The sequence below is a fragment of the Lampetra fluviatilis genome, chromosome 53 (genome assembly GCF_964198595.1).
Source record: "Lampetra fluviatilis chromosome 53, kcLamFluv1.1, whole genome shotgun sequence".
NCBI lineage: Eukaryota > Metazoa > Chordata > Hyperoartia > Petromyzontiformes > Petromyzontidae > Lampetra > Lampetra fluviatilis.
Window position 1 is genome coordinate 7,606,031 of NC_136327.1, and position 16,499 is coordinate 7,622,529.

A 16,499-nucleotide genomic window follows, 5' to 3' on the forward strand; every position below is an offset into this window, starting at 1 on the left:
CACAGCTCATTTAACATTTGGATTGTTACGTATCTTGGTGAAGTTAATACTAATACATGCCCTCTTTGAGAATTAACTATTGGTTTGAGTGTCATTTTACGAACACCAGTCTCATAGCACAGTGTGGTAACGTTCAACCCCGAGTGTGAACGTTTTTTCGCGTGTAAAATCTCTCTTCTAAGTTCGACACAATAGGATAGCTCCACCTGAGCTTTCCAAATTAATTTAATTCCGCGACTTGATGCTGAAAATACACCAGGCATACAATTGTCCAAAAAAATCAAAGGGACAAAAAAATTACACGATGTTGCACCGCTGGTGACTGCATCATCATCATCAGCTATCCTTTATCCACTGCTGGTTGAAAGTCACCATGCTTCATCGTTTGGTGTTTGCCAAATTCCCTTGTCACGTGAGCTGGATCTCAACGCTCCGTCTCTGCTGTGGTCGCCCTGTTGCGCTCACTCCATTGGCTGCCATTCTGTCACCAGTCTCGCCCATGGGTGCATCGTTGTGATCACGTTTCGTGAAATCTTTGTATTTGTATATGTTAGACAAATTCATTTTTCGCGACCAAGGCGAAGGCCTGAGAGCAGGTGGTGGTGGGAGACCACGAGCGCAGATCGTAGAGGTCACTCTGCGTCTCTTGTAGAGGTCACTGCGTCTACTGCAGAGGTCACTCTCCATCTCCTGCAGAGGTCACTCTGCGTCTCTTGTAGAGGTCACTCTCCATCTCCTGCAGAGGTCACTCTGCATCTCCTGCAGAGGTCACTCTCTGTATCTCCTGTGCAGCAGCAGCAGCAGCACCCGTGGGATCTGGTGGAGGAGCTCGAAGCATCGGTGGGGTGGTGACATTAATGGCCTCGGCCACGATGACTTCTTGATCTTGAAAATGACGTCTTTTTGAAATGTACGCATCACAAACACGCAGGACGGACAAACGAGATTTACTTTTTTATTTTAACATCATCGATATTTACAGTTTTCACATGCCAATTTTGCATACACAAAGCTCAGAACAACGCTAAATCGTTACAATATGGACGAGAATAATACATTTCACGCGTGGGTGTAGTCCGGACCAGGTTTAAAGTTTTACACGTGTGGTACAGATTTCAGGTGTTGGCAAAACAGCCGTGCGATTTTCAACGCAACCACAGGCATCGCTCGCTCAGAGTTTCGCAAAGCGCAACAAATGAACGAACCCTGCGTCTGCGTTCAGACGCGCTCACATCGCCTCGTCAGTCGGTCGCGCTCTGGGTCCTGAGTGGGCAGCAGCTGTAACCGTCATCGTATTCGTCCTTGACTAAGATGTATAAAAAGTACAAAAAAAACTCTTGTCGCTGATTTTGTGAGCAAAAGCACCGAGCGGTGAGACCGGGGCGAGGGGCCCTCCTCCTGCTGAAGGTGCCGTGGCACCGGCAGAGACTCAAAACCCCCCCAGCGACGACGGAGCCAAACCTGGGGGACCATCGTTTGTCAAACTAATACAAAAACAAAAATCGCTCACGTCTGCATACCGGTTCTCAGCAACGCCATCGCCTTTACCAATCAAGAGCCGAATGGCTCACAGGGCTATACCTAATACATGAACTTGAACTTGAACACCCACCCATTTGTATTTTGTTTTCCATCAAATAAAATCTATTGTTTTTGTTGTCGTTGTTATTATATACTTTACGTAAAAAAAAAAACATTTATAGAATGTAATGTATCAACTGTAACAGCCGTGTAAAAATAATATCTAAAGAGTTGTATTATCTAAAGAGGTTTTATTGCAAGCCGGTTTGGCCAGACATGATATCATTTTGCAAGCTCCCCCCCACCACCCCCCAGCTATTGTTCACCCCATGCCATATTTCATCAGCCCCGGGAGTAATTTGGTCTTCGTAGGGCGCTGAGTGTTTCCTCATCGTCGGGGGGAGGGAAGGAGAGAGGGTGGGGTGGGTGCCTTGTAGTTATTAAACAAATCACACCTTCCCCCTTATGGCGTAAGGATCGGCGCACAACTGGACTTTCCGAGCCGATCTCCCTGGCGCGGCGGTTTCAACAATGGGGCAAGTTTCTTAAACTCCCACCGCCGTCTTTGTCCACCCCGCAGCGTGCAGAGGTTCGCCACCACAGTGAGTCAATCGGAGGGTCGGCGGGGTAAAGGGTGGACACTCACACCTCTTTCAATACGTTCGGTCAGCGTGGAAGAGTGGGCGGGGAATAAAATGCCCTCTGGAGAGGCTCTTAATATTTTTTTTTTCCGAGTGGAGGCTCTTCCGTCGGCGGTTGCGTGAGCAAAGCATTATACTGGTGAGGAGGGTGGGGCTGGGTGGGGAGGGGAGGGTGGGGAGGGGCTGGGTGGGGAGGGTGGGGAGGGGCTGGGTGGGGAGGGGAGGGGAGGGTGGGGAGGGTGGGGAGGGGCTGGGTGGGGAGGGGAGGGTGGGGAGGGGCTGGGTGGGGAGGGGCTGGTCACCCCGTGGTGCCCTTATAAAACTCAACGTTTAACCTACTCACGCCGGCTTGTGCCCGCCCTCACAGTCGGCCATATTTGTGGAATACACCACGCCGCCGTTGACCCTGGCCATTGACCAAGCAACCCAACGTTCCTACCAGCTCCCTCCGCAGGAATGTGTTAATTGCTGCTCCCGTGTCCTTCGAACCGCGATCTGCCTTCGAATCTCCAACCACCAAAGTTTACCGATGGCTGCCAGTGAGATTTGCACTTCACAAAGCATCACGGCGGGCGCCATAAAGACCCCCCCCCCCCAGCACTGGACGTGCGACTTTAGAGGACCCGTGGCTGGGCGTGAGCCTGCGAGCGAGCCCCCCGACCGTCGCAATGTCCACCATCTGTCGCGCTCATGGGGCACGTGCCGTCAGTTCCGCCGTAAGTTGGAATTCAGCAAAATGTGAAAATGGCCGCGGCAATGATGGTACCACGTGACTTCCGGGCCGTTAATTACCCCGAGCGAAAAACGTTGAGCCGAAAACGCTCATTTAAATTGGTCATAGCCGTTTATTTTCAGAACTTTTCATTGCCGTGTGTGTTATTTTGTAAATAACGCGCAAGGAAACAATGAGCGAACGAGACGATTATCTCTTACAAGCAGACGACAACCAAACTTTCGTGGATTCTACATCTCATCGTGGTCTCGCCACAATGCCGCAGTCTACGCTAAAGGTAATCAGCGGAACTTCCGCTCGCATCCTCGGCTAGGGAATCAATCGATCCTTGCGGGACATTGTGCCTTTTGCTGTACCGCATATTCTCTGTTTAACACGACGAATCTGTCGAAATCTGGAAAGTGTCTGGTGTCAAGAGTTAACACAAATCTGGTCACATGCGCAAACGAACGCACGCACGCACTCTTACTAGATTAGAAGATCCACCCCGCAAACGTTTGCTTTAAAGTACACAGGGAGGTAAAAGTGGTACGCCACGGAGAATAACGGTAACTTGGCGTTTGACCTGTGCGTGCGTGTTTTTTTTTTTACCAGCTGTCCCGACCGTTTGACCTTTCCGACGCGGTGATTTGCGGATCGAGCCGTTGGGTTGACTCCCACGCTTCATTGAGGTCATCGCCCATTTCGGAGGCGTAATCGCCTACATCGTCGCCATCGCCGCCGCCGTCGTCTTCATCATCAACCTCATCCTCCAAGTCCTCCAAGTCGTACTCCTCCGTCGCTAGAAAATAGAAACAAATGCAATCATGATAACCGAGATGCCAAGGTAGACATTTCAGACGGCAAAAGGGCAACGCATGCTGCTGCATCGCAAGGTGACGTCACCACCTTTGGGAACGGCCAGTCAAAATCACAAGTTTCTCCGGGTTCGGTTTGGGCTCAACTAAAACCGATGGTCTTTGGTTCTTTCGGTAAAGTTACGTAGTTAGAAATAAAATAAAATCATTTCTAACTACGTGACTTTACCGAAAGAACCAAAGAGTATGGATTCCTGCAGTCACGAAAGCTTCAAATCAAGATTCAAACCGATAGAAACCGGTTTACAGGTTCAACAGGGTTCGGAAACAATGGGCAGCGCTTAACGGAATCGGCACAAACCGTGGAAGATGCGAACACCGAATGGAAAATTAAAGACTCCCTCGTGTGTGCGACTGCGGCTTTGACCGCCAAACCATGGATCTGGTAACACGTGAAGGTGGCCAGTGAAGGTTCGGCGAGTGGGCGGGTGAGCAGGTGTATCGGCCAATCCCCGAGCTCCCGAGGCGAAGCAATTGACGCGCTCCGCACGAGCCACGCGGCACAAAGCGGAGAGAGGGGATTTGGAGCCGCGTACTCACGGCCGCAGAATCCCGGCGCTCGCGCCTCCAGGTACACTCCGCGCGCGCACGCGGCCTCGCGCATCGCGCATGCGCTCGGGTACGTCACGTTGTCGGAGGCGCACACGGCCGCCCCCTCGTCCGGGCCGTCGCGGGTCGCCGTCGGCGCCGTCGAGCACGGAGCCTCGGGGCAGAGCACGCAGTGCGGCCGCCGCGACTCCGAGTCCCAGAGGCAGCGGCGGCCGGGGCCGCAGCGCGTGTCGGCGCAGGACGGGCGGTCTGCGGGGCGGGGGGTGAGCGCGGCGAAGTGGGTGACCATTGGAGCATGGCACGCACGCGCGTACCACGCGCAACTTCTTTCGCGCCGTACGTAGCCGACCGCGCTAAACCGGAGGTCGCAAACGGGTTTTGATTCCTTACCCGTACCCGGCCGCACCAGGGTCGCAAATGGGTACCCGTACCCGGCCGGGTACGGGTAGCCGGGTATCGGGTAGGGTTCGGGTATCGGGTACCCGGTTGCGACCTCTGCGCTAAACGGAGGTGCGGGCACAGCATGGACCCATGCGCCCGGAGGAGATGTCCCAACAACTGGAGGTAGCTAAGCTTTGATCGTACCGATTGATTTGGACGGGGTGAGCGAGGGCGAAGTGGCTGTGTATAACCCCGCTCGTTTTCAAGTGACTATCGCATAATTCGCTGTTTATTTGGGGCGGTGTAAACAAATTGGAACCGCTTTTGCCTTCTGCCATCCCAGGTAGCACCGAAGAGTGAGACGTCTGGTCCACGGGCTCACGGACTCCGCCTCGCTGTGATCCCACAGGGTTTGGGATTGGTGGCGGGCAATATGATTCAGGGTTTTAAGAGTTTAGATCTCGGGTTTACTGTGGGATTTAGCGTTCTGGGTTTAGGAGTTTGCGGTCTAGCAGAGACGATCGGCCTGCCAGGGCCCCGCTGTGTGCCACACCAATTAGAGCCCCCCACGCCGGCAGACGATGTTGGGCTCAGGGTCAGGAGATTCGTGCTGGGGGTGCGCGGTTTAATGCGTGCGTTCAGGGGCTGAGTTTCAGAACAAGGGGGTTCGGCTGAGGGTTTAGTGTCAGGTTCAGGGTGAGAGTTTTGTTGTCGTTGTTGTTGTTAGAGCTCAGAGGGGTGAGTGCTCAGGGCGTGAGGGTTCAGGGGTGAGGGGGTGAGGGTGAGGGGGGTGAGGGCTCAGGGGTGAGGGGGGGGGCTCAGGGGTGAGGGGGGAGGCTCAGGGGTGAGGGCTCAGGGGTGAGAGAGAGGGGGGTGAGGGCTCAGGGGTGAGGGTTCAGGGGTGAGGGTGAGGGGGTGGGGGTGAGGGCTCAGGGTGAGGGTTCAGGGGTGAGGGTTCAGGGGTGAGGAAGAGGGGGGTGAGGGGGTGAGGGGTGAGGGCGAGTGCTCAGGGGTTCTACCCTGGCAGGGACCGTGGTTAGTGCTCAGGGGGTTAGGGTTAGGATTCAGGGGTGAGGGTTCAGGGGTGAAGGGGCGAGGGCTCAGGGCTTCTACCCTGGCAGGGCCCGTGGTGCGCCACGCCGATGGAGCGACCGCGTTGGCAGGTGGCGCGGCGCAGGTGGCACACGCCGGGGTAGGTGACGCCGTCGTTGCCGCACAGCGTGGAGCGCGGCGACACCTCAGCCGTGGCCGTGGTGGTGGTCGTGGTGGTGGTGGCGCAGGGTCGCAGGCTGCAGCTGACGCAGTGCGCCGTGCTGCTCTGGTCCAGCAGGCACACGGAGGCGCCGGGGCACGGCACGGTCGCGCACGACCCTGCGGGGGGGGGATGGGGGGGTGGGGGCGATGGGGGGTTGGGGGATGGGGGGTGGGGGAGATGAGAGGGTTGGGGAGAGTGGGGGGATGGGGGGGGTGGGGGAGATGAGAGAGTTGGGTGGGGTTCGGGGGGATGGGGGGTGTGGGCGGGGCGATGGGGGGTTGGGGGAGTGGGGGGATGGGGGGGAGTGGGGGAGGGGGGTTGGGGGGGGGTGACAGCGGCACTCCGCTCTGAGTCCCCCCCTAGGTTTTGTTTTGTAAATCGCAGTTTTTGCCGAGCGCGGGCTTAAATAAGTGATATTTAAAATACTTTTTTTTTAAACACGCTTTAATGAAATGTACCCTACTAGTAATGGAAGAACTCCACGACTCCAGGAAGTGGCCCCGAAGCTTGCCATAACGTGTGGGACCGTGGCCAATTACAGCCAACGTCAGTTGAGCGTGGACAGTTAGACCCAAGCCGAAACATAACATATAAAAAGAATGATTAAAAATATATGTATATTTTTTTTATGATAGAATATAGTATTGTCATCAGTATGACATAAGTATACCAAGTTTGCAGTCGATACCACATTGGGAAGTGGGTTAAAATTGAGTTACAAGATTTGAGGATACGACAACGACAACAACAATAACAACAACAGACAGAGGGAGTTAAATAAAAGCGTGTAATAATAAAATACTAAATGCCGAGCTGGCGAGCGTCAAACAAGCGCCATTTGAAGGCGTTAGAACGGATGACGGCGGTTGACGGGATCGCTGAAGTTGAACAAAGTTCGAGGCGATGGGAGAGAATTACAAAGAAGCACAAACTGAGAAGTGAGGGTGACCTGCAATGTGGTTAGTGCGGTTTTTTGTGTGAGCGTATGTGTGAGTAGGGCGAATGAGCTTGTGAGTAGGGCGAATGAGCGTGTGAGTGAATGTGTAGTGTTTTTTTCCAGGTAGTTTAAAGAGAATAAAAATAAATAATAATCCAAAACTACAAACTGAGTGGGATTTGTTTTTGGTTGACACTTCACGTGGCCTTAAATCGCCCATAGCCTGTCGCAAGCACCGTGGTGACATCACCGCCACTTAGTGGCGAATGACGGTGGTTGTTGTTGGAGTGAACGGTGCGAGTGTGTTGTTGTGACCTGCAGTGTGGTGGTTGAACACAGTGGGGACGAGAGAAACATGGGTGGAGGAATGAACCCGAGCGAAGTTCATTGGGAATGGTAGCCATGGCAGTAGCGGTACTATGACGCTCTCAAACCTGCCAACCACTTATCAGTGCCCTAACTTATTACAGACCAATTCAGATCGTACTGGTCACCCCGTGCTATTATAAAATCTCAACGTTCATCCTACAAAGTCCCATCACAAGAAGAGAAACACAAACAAATTGACCAAAAAAATTGTTTTTTTTGCCTATATTGAAACGGACCTAAAAACTCAATTTCCCTGTACAAGAAACCGGTGAACCCGTATGGGTCGACACGGTATGCGCTCTCGAATGGAGCGAGGTTACGCGAGGCTTGGGAACACAAGTGAGGCAAGCCTCGCTTCCCGGCCACGTCCCCAGCCCGATGTTTCAGCATCCGTAGACACCGCGCACGATCCAGGACCTGCCAATTGGGGGCCCACGCGTCGAACACGCGCCCACGGACTCACTCATGCAGGGCCCCGGGTACTGCACGGAAAGGCCCCTCTGCCCCCGGCATCGGGCCCTCAGCAGGGCGCACTCGTCCCTGAAGGTGCGGCCGCTGGAGGCACACACGGGGCCCGCGCGCGTGGCCGGGGGGCATGGCGGCGCGCAGAGGCAGCGTGGGGCCCCGTTGCGGCCCACGCGGCACCGCTGGTCGGGACCGCACTCGATGCGGTCGCAGGAGCCTGGAGCGGGAACAGCGGCGGCGGCGGCGTCAGCGGCACGGAGCGAGCGGCTCGTCTGTGTATGCAGCCGCCAAATGGTCCTGTTGACACTGTGGCCTGCGACACTCACCACCTGCCCCCCCCCACCGCCCCCACGGCTGTAACTTGAGTTTTGTATAAGTCGTCCCTACGATCCGTCTGGATGTGAGAGCTGCCCGAGCAGGCTCGCGTCGCGGCGAGCTTATTGCTCAACGCCACTTTAGCGTTTGTGCAATGTTTATTTTGTTTGCAGTTTTCTCAGGAGTTGACACACGGCATTTTATTTTTGGGGCTCTTATTTCTCATCGCTTTGTTGCCGCACTTTATTCAAATTTCGATTTAAAGCTTTCGTGACTGCAGGGATTCATCTTCTTGGTTCTTTCAGTAAAGTCACGTAGAATTGAAATAATAAAATAATAAAAATAAAACAATAAAAATAAAGACAGAGTCTGTCTCCTCGACAGACCTGTTCTCCACCTGAGGACGGCTACTTGCGTTGTGGCCGAAACGTCGTGAGAATTATTTTATTATGTTTTATTTTTATTATTTTATTATTTCAATTCTACGTGACTTTACCGAAAGAACCAAGAAGTTTTATTAAAATTGTTTTCCTCCGCCTGCACTCCGGTGACCTCGGGTGACTCTCGCAAACGAGAGTCGTTCCCAAGTCCTCCTCCACCCGAGATCTCGCCCCGGTTAAACAAAATACAATTTCAACTTAGCTCGGCAACGGCCGCTTGCTTCGCCACTCTGTGCGGCTGGAATGGCCGCAGAGGTTGTGCCAGGCTAGGTGCACATTGAGGGTCACGTTCGCTGGCAGGAGATCGCGGGACAGACCCGGAGCATGAACATTGTCGTCTCGAAACAACTTTCTCAACCGGCATTCCACCACCGCCTCCACAATCCTCGTCGTCATCATTCTTATCGTCACAAGCGCTGTCTTCATTATCATTCACCATCACCGCCACCACCAAAACTCCCATCATCATCACCACTACTACCACCACCGTCACGAACACCACCGTCACCAGCAACACACTGTCACCACCACAACCAGAATCACCAACACCAATGCAATCAGCACTAGTACAATCATGAAAATTATTACCACCAACACAATCATTACCATCATCACCCTGATCATCCTGATCACAAGTACCCTCCTGGCTTGTAAAAATAAAAATAAACATTTCCTGAAGAAGAGCATTGTGTTAAATTTCGATTTAAAGCTTTCGTGACTGCAGGAATTCATCTTCTTGGTTCTTTCGGTAAAGTCACGTAGAATGGAAATAATAAAATAATAAAAATAAAACATAATAAAATAATTCTCACGACGTTTCGGCCACAACGCAAGCAGCCGTCCTCAGGTGGAGAACATGTCTGTCGAGAAGACAGCCGTCCTCAGGTGGAGAACAGATTCTGTCTTCTCGACAGACCTGTTCTCCACCTGAGGACGGCTGCTTGCGTTGTGGCCGAAACGTCGTGAGAATTATTTTATTATGTTTTATTTTTATTATTTTATTATTTCCATTTTATGTCACTTTACCGAAAGAACCAAGAAGACTCTGTCTTCTGTCTTCTCGACAGACCTGTTCTCCACCTGAGGACGGCTGCTTGCGTTGTGGCCGAAACGTCGTGAGAATTATTATGTTTTATTTTTTATTATTTTATTATTTCCATTCTACGTGACTTTACCGAAAGAACCAAGAAGAAGAAGAGCATTGTGGCCATCCTCTTGGCCCTAGCTCACCATCAAAATGAACGTGAGCAAAAAACGCAGTGCACGGTGGTGCCCCTTGCCGTAGATGCGCAACTGCGCTGTCGTTCGACGCGCGTGTGGCGTTAGCAAGCCCGGCACTCGTGGCCTTCCGGCTACTCCGCATGCCTCCAGCCGCTATCCGTGGGCGCGAGGCGCTTACCCCGGCTGCAGGGCACGCACGGCGTGGCGCCGCCGCTCAACTTCCAGCGGAAGAGGCTCTCCGGAGATGCGTCGAGGCCGCTCCACGCGCGGCCCGGCCCGTGCGCCGAGCAGCACTCGGCCATGGAGACCCCGACCTGCAGCAGCGAGCCCTGGCACCTGCCACCCTCGCCCCGACGCAGCCAGCAGATGCCCCCTGCACGCCCACGGAGGTGTCGTCCGAACATACAGGTGCATTGAAAAATGGTAATACCCCGATTGATGCTTCTGCTGTTGCGGAGTGACTCATGCAGCCAGCTATGGCTGCAGGGTTTTGGTGGTACATGTTGTTTATGGCGTTTATTGTGCAAATTCCGTCACAGTTCCTATGATCACTGTTGCATTGCTTTCATGGCTTTATTTTGGTGATTTCAAAAAGTGTATTGGTTTAGCCATGTTTGTTTGTTGTAGTACAGAGTTCATCTAAGTTGTCTTGTGGTTGTTGTTGTTTGACTTGTATCCCACTGGGATTATTGCACACAGTGTTGGTGTACGGTGTTTTTCTGCAATATTTTGCTGTCTTTTCTTGGATTTTCTGTTTGCACTTAGTCACATATTCACTTTAAGATGTTTTCTTGTTCATGTTTTAGTTTTTTGTTTGTTGCGGTTGCACCCGATTCAAGAGCCGAATGGCTCACAGGGCTACACCTAATACATGAACTTGAACTTGAACAAAAACGAAGTGGAACGAGGAGGTCGACCACGTGACGCCGTGCGCTGCTGACGCGCGGTGCCCACTCGACGTTCCTCGTGCAGACGTAAAGACTCTTGGAGGCGAGGGGCCGCAGACCATGCGGTGAGCCGGCACCACATTCACAATGCCCCGCCCACCCACCCAAGCTCTGCGGTCCTCTATGCATGAATGTGTTATCGACCCATGAATGTTTATACGTGTGGGAGGAAGTTGAGAGGGCAACGTTCTATCCAGTACAGATGGGGCAGATGGAGATTATCCCACGCTGGCTGTACCGCCCTCTTGGCGAGCCGTGGTGGTGTGGCTAACCTCCATGGTGCCTTCGGCAAGGGAGTCTCACAATATCCGCGTGTCTGTGTGTGATCCAGCAACACCCATTGCTGCCACGTGCGCATGGCCACCGTCACGTGTCAACGGCAGACGTGGTGATGAGGGGCCGTCCATAAATGACGTCACGCGATTTTGGACGATTTTTTACCCCCCCCCCCCCTCGTCACACGGCGTCACAAAAAGTCAGAGCCCCCCCCCCCCTCAAATATGACGTCACAAAGCTCTGCCCCCCCCCACAAAAATATATATAAAACATGCTTCAAATCGCTTTAAACTATTGTCATTTAGTGCGTATTTAATGTGGCGCTGCACTCTGATGTTGTAGGAGAAAACATTTATTAAAAAGTCTACTTAATTAAGTAGAACGTGTTGTCTATATATTTAAAGTTGCGCATTTTTATGTGACGTCACATTTCTCAACCCTCCCCCCCCTAGGTGCGTGACGTCATTTATGGACGGCCCCTTAGCCAATCAAATGAAGGGGGATGGGCGGGGCCCGTGGCCACATCATTACTCGATCCACAGATCTATTGGCAATTAATCGACACAGAGATGAACCCCCTAATTACGATAACCCCGCGGTATTTTTTGATGTTCGTTTGTTGTGGACCAACTGAGTGGGAAACGATAGAATTGATCTCGATGAACGATCCGCAATGACCATATATGGGCAAAGACACGCCGCCTTCAGCCAAAGCCATGCTCACTTTCTTCCTCCATCCATATATGTGGGGGTCACGTCTCTGATGGGTGATTTTGTCGAGTGTACCATTTTATCGCTCCATAATAGAGGTTGTTTTGGGTTAGATCGCTGAAATATAAATGTGTCGTGAAACCCGTCACCAGCCGACACAGCCAGTTAGTAAGGTTTGTCACGTAAACAAAACGAAAACCTCTCTTTCATCATTAGACTTCCTTTGCCAGTACCAAAATAGAATAATAGGGTTTTCCCCTTTTTTCTGGCAATAAAACTGAAACCTTTTTGCAAGGATTCATGTCTGCATTAACCACAATACTTGCAGTCAAAATGCAAACAAAAAACATACTATGAAAATATATGCATTGTCCTTGAAACTGATTGGTCCACACCAAGGGATGTCCCTTTTGACTGCAAGTATTGTGGTTAATGTAGACATGAATCCTCGTAAAAAGGTTTCAGTTTTGTTGCGAAAAAAATGGGAAAAACCCTATTATTATAATAAAAACCTCTCTTATTGATAATAATATTATGGATAACATTGGTTGCGAAAGCCTACGTGTTAAACTGATTATTACAGCGCTGTAACAAGATACCATTAATCCTCGACAGAATGAATGATAAATTATGTTCATCATTTTGGCCCATATGTGGAGTAATTGGGCATGCTTTTCCCACATAAGGAATACTGGGACGGGAATCGATGTATTTTTAACGATCAAATATTGTATTAAACGGGAATCGACCAATTTTTTTATCGATAGAAAGCTTTATCCATGCTCGAACAAATAGTCACATGTATTCAAAATATCATAGATATGCTTTATCGATGTTTTAACACACCCAAGCCACATGTATTCAGAATATCGTAACCATGCCAACACACCCAAGCCACATGTATTCAGAATATCATCGCCATGCCAACACACCCAAGTCACATGTATTCAGAATATCGTAACCATGCCAACACACCAAAGTCACATGTATTCAAAATATCATCGTCATGCCAACACACCCAAGTCACATACCATAACCATGCCTGATCCATGCTCCAACACATAGGCAAGTGCATTCCCAATACCAGAGCTTGATCCACGCTTGATTCGAGCATGGATGAAGCGTGGATCAAGCTGCGATATTTTGAATATTAATGCTTTAATCGTGAAAGTGATCCCTTGCCTTCCCGCATTAACATAACGCGCCATCCATTCTGTCGCTAATTAATGTTTTATCCCGTTCTAGCGCCGCCAATTTATCGCCATCGAAGTCGCGCGACTTAAATCTTCGCCCTGCAGCTGCGTCGTTGACCGCACGACGCTGTTGGAACGCGTCGCTGGCGAATCGCCCAGCGGGGAGCCACCGCGCTCGAAGATCGACTCTGCGTACTTCTCTCTGCGTGAGCTGCAAGGCGCTCGCACGCAGCTCCGTCCCTGCAAGCGCCTTGCAGGGACGGTCCACGCGTAGGCGACGCAGATGCGTGCGAGCGAGTTGAGCGAGCGCCAGAGGTCGCAAACGGGTTTTGATTCCTTACCCGTACCCGTACCCGGCCGCACCAGGGTCGCAAACGAGTACCCCGTACCCGGCCGTACCCGGCCGGGCACGGGTAGGGTACGGGTATCGGGTACCTGATTGCGACCTCTGGGATGAAGCCATGTTGCAGGCGCGGGTGGGTTGATTCTAGGAACTTGAATTGTGAGAAGAGACAAGACGTTGGGAAATGAGTGACAAACAGTTACTCACCAGTGACTCACGGTCTACCCGTACCCGTACCCGGCTGGGTACGGGTAGCCGGGTATCGGGTAGGGTGGTCCCAACCCAGAAAAATATTAAAATTTGAAAACTAATTTCCTGCCTAATATATAAAAAAGTCACTAACATATAGGATGGAATTTTTATGTATTTTTTACAGTAATGTCTAATAGTGTATTGTATAAACGCTGCTCTGTTTTTACTTTTATTTTACCATTTCTTGTTTCATTGTATGTAATGGCAGAGATTAATGATTAATAAAGAACAACCAACCATAACCAAAATCATATGAACAGAAATCTATGTATTGATTTATATGAAGACAAGTCCAGATAATGTGGCCAAGGTTTATCAAATTGTTATTTTTATTTATATAGCATAACAATAATTTTTTATTGCTATACATTTTTGGGGGGGGGACATTTTGAGCATATTTGAATATTTACGTTATTAAAATATAAATTGGGGGGGGAGATGTTTACCCCCTAATTTATATTAAAATCACGACCTCGGTTCACACACACCGCGTCTGCGGCCAATCAATGGTCACCGCTCGGGATCACCCCTTGGGATTCGAGGATTCACCGTTTACACCATTGGAACCTCATTATGTTATTATATTATTTTATATGTTTTATTTGTATTATTTTATTATTTCCATTCTACGTGACTTTACCGAAAGAACCAAGAAGATGAATCCCTGGAGTGGTCTCTGTCCAGCGAGCAAAGGGGTGACGAGAGAGAGAGAGGGAGACCTGGGGTGGTCTCTGTCTTGCGAGCAAAGGGGTGACGAGAGAGAGAGAGGGAGACCTGGAATGGTCTCTGTCTTGCGAGCAAAGGGGTGACGAGAGAGAGGGAGACCTGGAATGGTCTCTGTCCAGCGAGCAATGGGGTGACGAGAGAGAGAGAGGGAGACCTGGGGTGGTCTCTGTCCAGCGAGCAAAGGGGTGACGAGAGAGAGAGAGGGAGACCTGGGGTGGTCTCTGTCCAGCGAGCAAAGGGGTGACGAGAGAGAGAGAGGGAGACCTCGCTAAAGCAGGAGCACATGGCGGTGAGGTTTGTGGCTGTGTCTCCCACCACTGTGCTCCGGGCCTCCTGCAGGATGCGGCCTGTGTGTGTGTGTGTACACGTGTGTGTGTGTGTGTACATGTGTGCACGTGTGTGTGTGTACACGTGTGCATGTGCACGCGTGTGTACCGTTCCGGCCTTCATAGGTGCTCGCTAACAGCACTTGCCCCTAGAATCTGTTAAGGCTATACAGGGGATCTTTGTTTGTTTGTGCACAGTAGGGGGCACAGGTGGTGCATCGGCCACTCATCTCTGTCGGTCGACCCGTGGCACCTGCTGGGTCTGCCCCGTGACCTCCTGCCAGCGGGCGTTCGACACTTCACGTGGCCTCAACGTGCACCTAGCCTGGCACAAGCGTCGTGGTGACGTTACCGCCACCTAGTGGCGAATGGCGGTTGTTGTTGTTATTGTGTGCACCCTGCACGATGTGGTAAGCCGTGTATTAGATGCAACTGGGGTGTATGAGACTGGTGTGTATATGGTTAAGACTTGCAATGTAGAAGACTGAAATAATACTGGTAGGAACCTCCTGGTTACACCAGCCCACAGAGGATTATTGTGTCCGTCCGTCGTGCATCCAAAAATGGGAGGGGTGGGGCTGGGTGGAGAGGGGAGGGTGGGGAGGAGCTGGGTGGGGAGGATGGGGAGGGGCTGGGTGGGGAGGGGAGGGCTGGGTGGGGAAGGGCTGGTCACCCCGTGGTGCCCTTATTAAACTCAACGTTTAACCTACTCACGCCGGCTTGTGCCCGCCCTCACAGTCGGCCATATTTGCGGAATACACCACGCCGCCGTTGACCCTGGCCATTGACCGAGCAACCCAACGTTCCTACCGGCCCCCTCCGCAGGAACGTGTTTCGATGAGACAGGGTAGTGTGTGTCGGATCGATTGTCGTCTTGCAAGGTCTGGAACGCGCTGGCAAGCGACGCTGCACGCGGTGGTGGCGGCTGGCGAAAGCAGCGAGCGCCGTGGGTCATCACGATGCCGATGATGCTGCCGATGATGATGATGACACTTTGATGTTGATTTGAGTGGCATGACCGCGACGTACAAAGCCACGCGTGTCGTGAAACGGAGGCGACGCGTCGTGAAACGGACGCGACGTGTCGTGAAACGGAGGCGACGCGTCGTGAAACGGAGGCGACGTGTCGTGAAACGGAGGCAACGCGTCGTGAAACGGAGGCGACGCGTCGTCGTGAAACGGAGGCGACGCGTCGTCGTGAAACGGACTCGAGGCGTCGTGAAACGGACTCGACGTGTCGTGAAACGGAGGCGACGTGTCGTGAAACGGAGGCGACGTGTCGTGAAACGGAGGCGACGTGTCGTGAAACGGACTCGACGTGTCGTGAAACGGAGGCGACGTACCTTCGACGGCGGTGGCCGCATGCAGCAGGTGCAGCAGGAGAGTCACGTGGGCAGTCGGAGAGTTCCACCTCGTCTCCATCGCCTGATGAGTATCCCGGGAGGTGTAAGTGGTGGACACGCGCGCGCGTGTGTACACGTGTGTGTGTGTACACGTGTGTGTGTGTACACGTGTGTGTGTACACGTGTGTGTGTGTGTGTACACGTGTGTGTGTGTACACGTGTGTGTGTACACGTGTGTGTGTACGTGTGTGTGTGTACGTGTGTGTGTGTACACGCACGTGTGTACACGTGTGTGTGTGTGTGCACCCTGCACAATTTGGTAAGACTTGTATGAGTTGTAAGTGTGGGTGTGTATGAGATTGGTGTGTATGTGGCAAGGCTTACTGTGCAGTATAATACTGAAATAGTTCGATTAGAGAGACGGTAGTGAGTGTCGGGTCGAATTGCAGACTTGCACGTTCTAAGGAGGATGAGAAGTAAAGTGTGTGTGTGTTAAGGGGAAGCCGTATTTATATGGGAAGCTCAGTGAGCGCACAAGCCCAATACCACACCCATCCACAACCACAATCACCACCCACCCACAACCACTCACCGACGCCACACAGACGCACGCGCGCGCGCGCGAGACAAAGGCAAAGCTCCCCCGTGTAGCCTTAACAGGCTGTTGGGGCAAGTGCTGTTCGCGAGCACCTATGAAG

General features: G+C 51.9%; 1 protein-coding gene across 2 annotated transcripts; it reads right to left on the reverse strand.

The window, feature by feature from the left end:
• Window positions 1–2,433: 2,433 nt before the first annotated feature.
• On the reverse strand, window positions 2,434–16,277 carry LOC144949347 (follistatin-A-like). 2 transcript variants are annotated; one of them, XM_078879321.1, is made up of 7 exons: window positions 16,186–16,277; window positions 15,802–15,883; window positions 9,863–10,057; window positions 7,707–7,925; window positions 5,796–6,053; window positions 4,293–4,550; window positions 2,434–3,676 (listed from the first exon to the last, which is right to left on the reverse strand). In XM_078879321.1, the coding sequence occupies exons 2-7, from the start codon at window positions 15,878–15,880 to the stop codon at window positions 3,483–3,485; spliced, it is 1,203 nt and encodes a 400-aa protein (XP_078735447.1). In that variant the 5' UTR covers window positions 15,881–15,883; window positions 16,186–16,277; the 3' UTR covers window positions 2,434–3,482. The 2 variants fall into 2 exon arrangements, with proteins under 2 accessions (XP_078735447.1, XP_078735449.1); XM_078879323.1 differs by having other exon boundaries at window positions 3,546–3,676; window positions 4,289–4,550; window positions 15,802–16,277.
• Window positions 16,278–16,499: the final 222 nt, after the last annotated feature.

Coding starts and splice junctions, on each gene's coding strand:
- LOC144949347 (XM_078879321.1), bottom strand. CDS start 15,880: ATGGAGACGAGGTGGAACTCTCCGACTGCCCACGTGACTCTCCTGCTG. Junction 6,054..7,706: donor GTACCCGGGGCCCTGCATGA/GTGAGTCCGTGG, acceptor CCCCCCCCGCAG/GGTCGTGCGCGACCGTGCCG. Junction 4,551..5,795: donor GCACCACGGGCCCTGCCAGG/GTAGAAGCCCTG, acceptor CCCGCCCCGCAG/ACCGCCCGTCCTGCGCCGAC.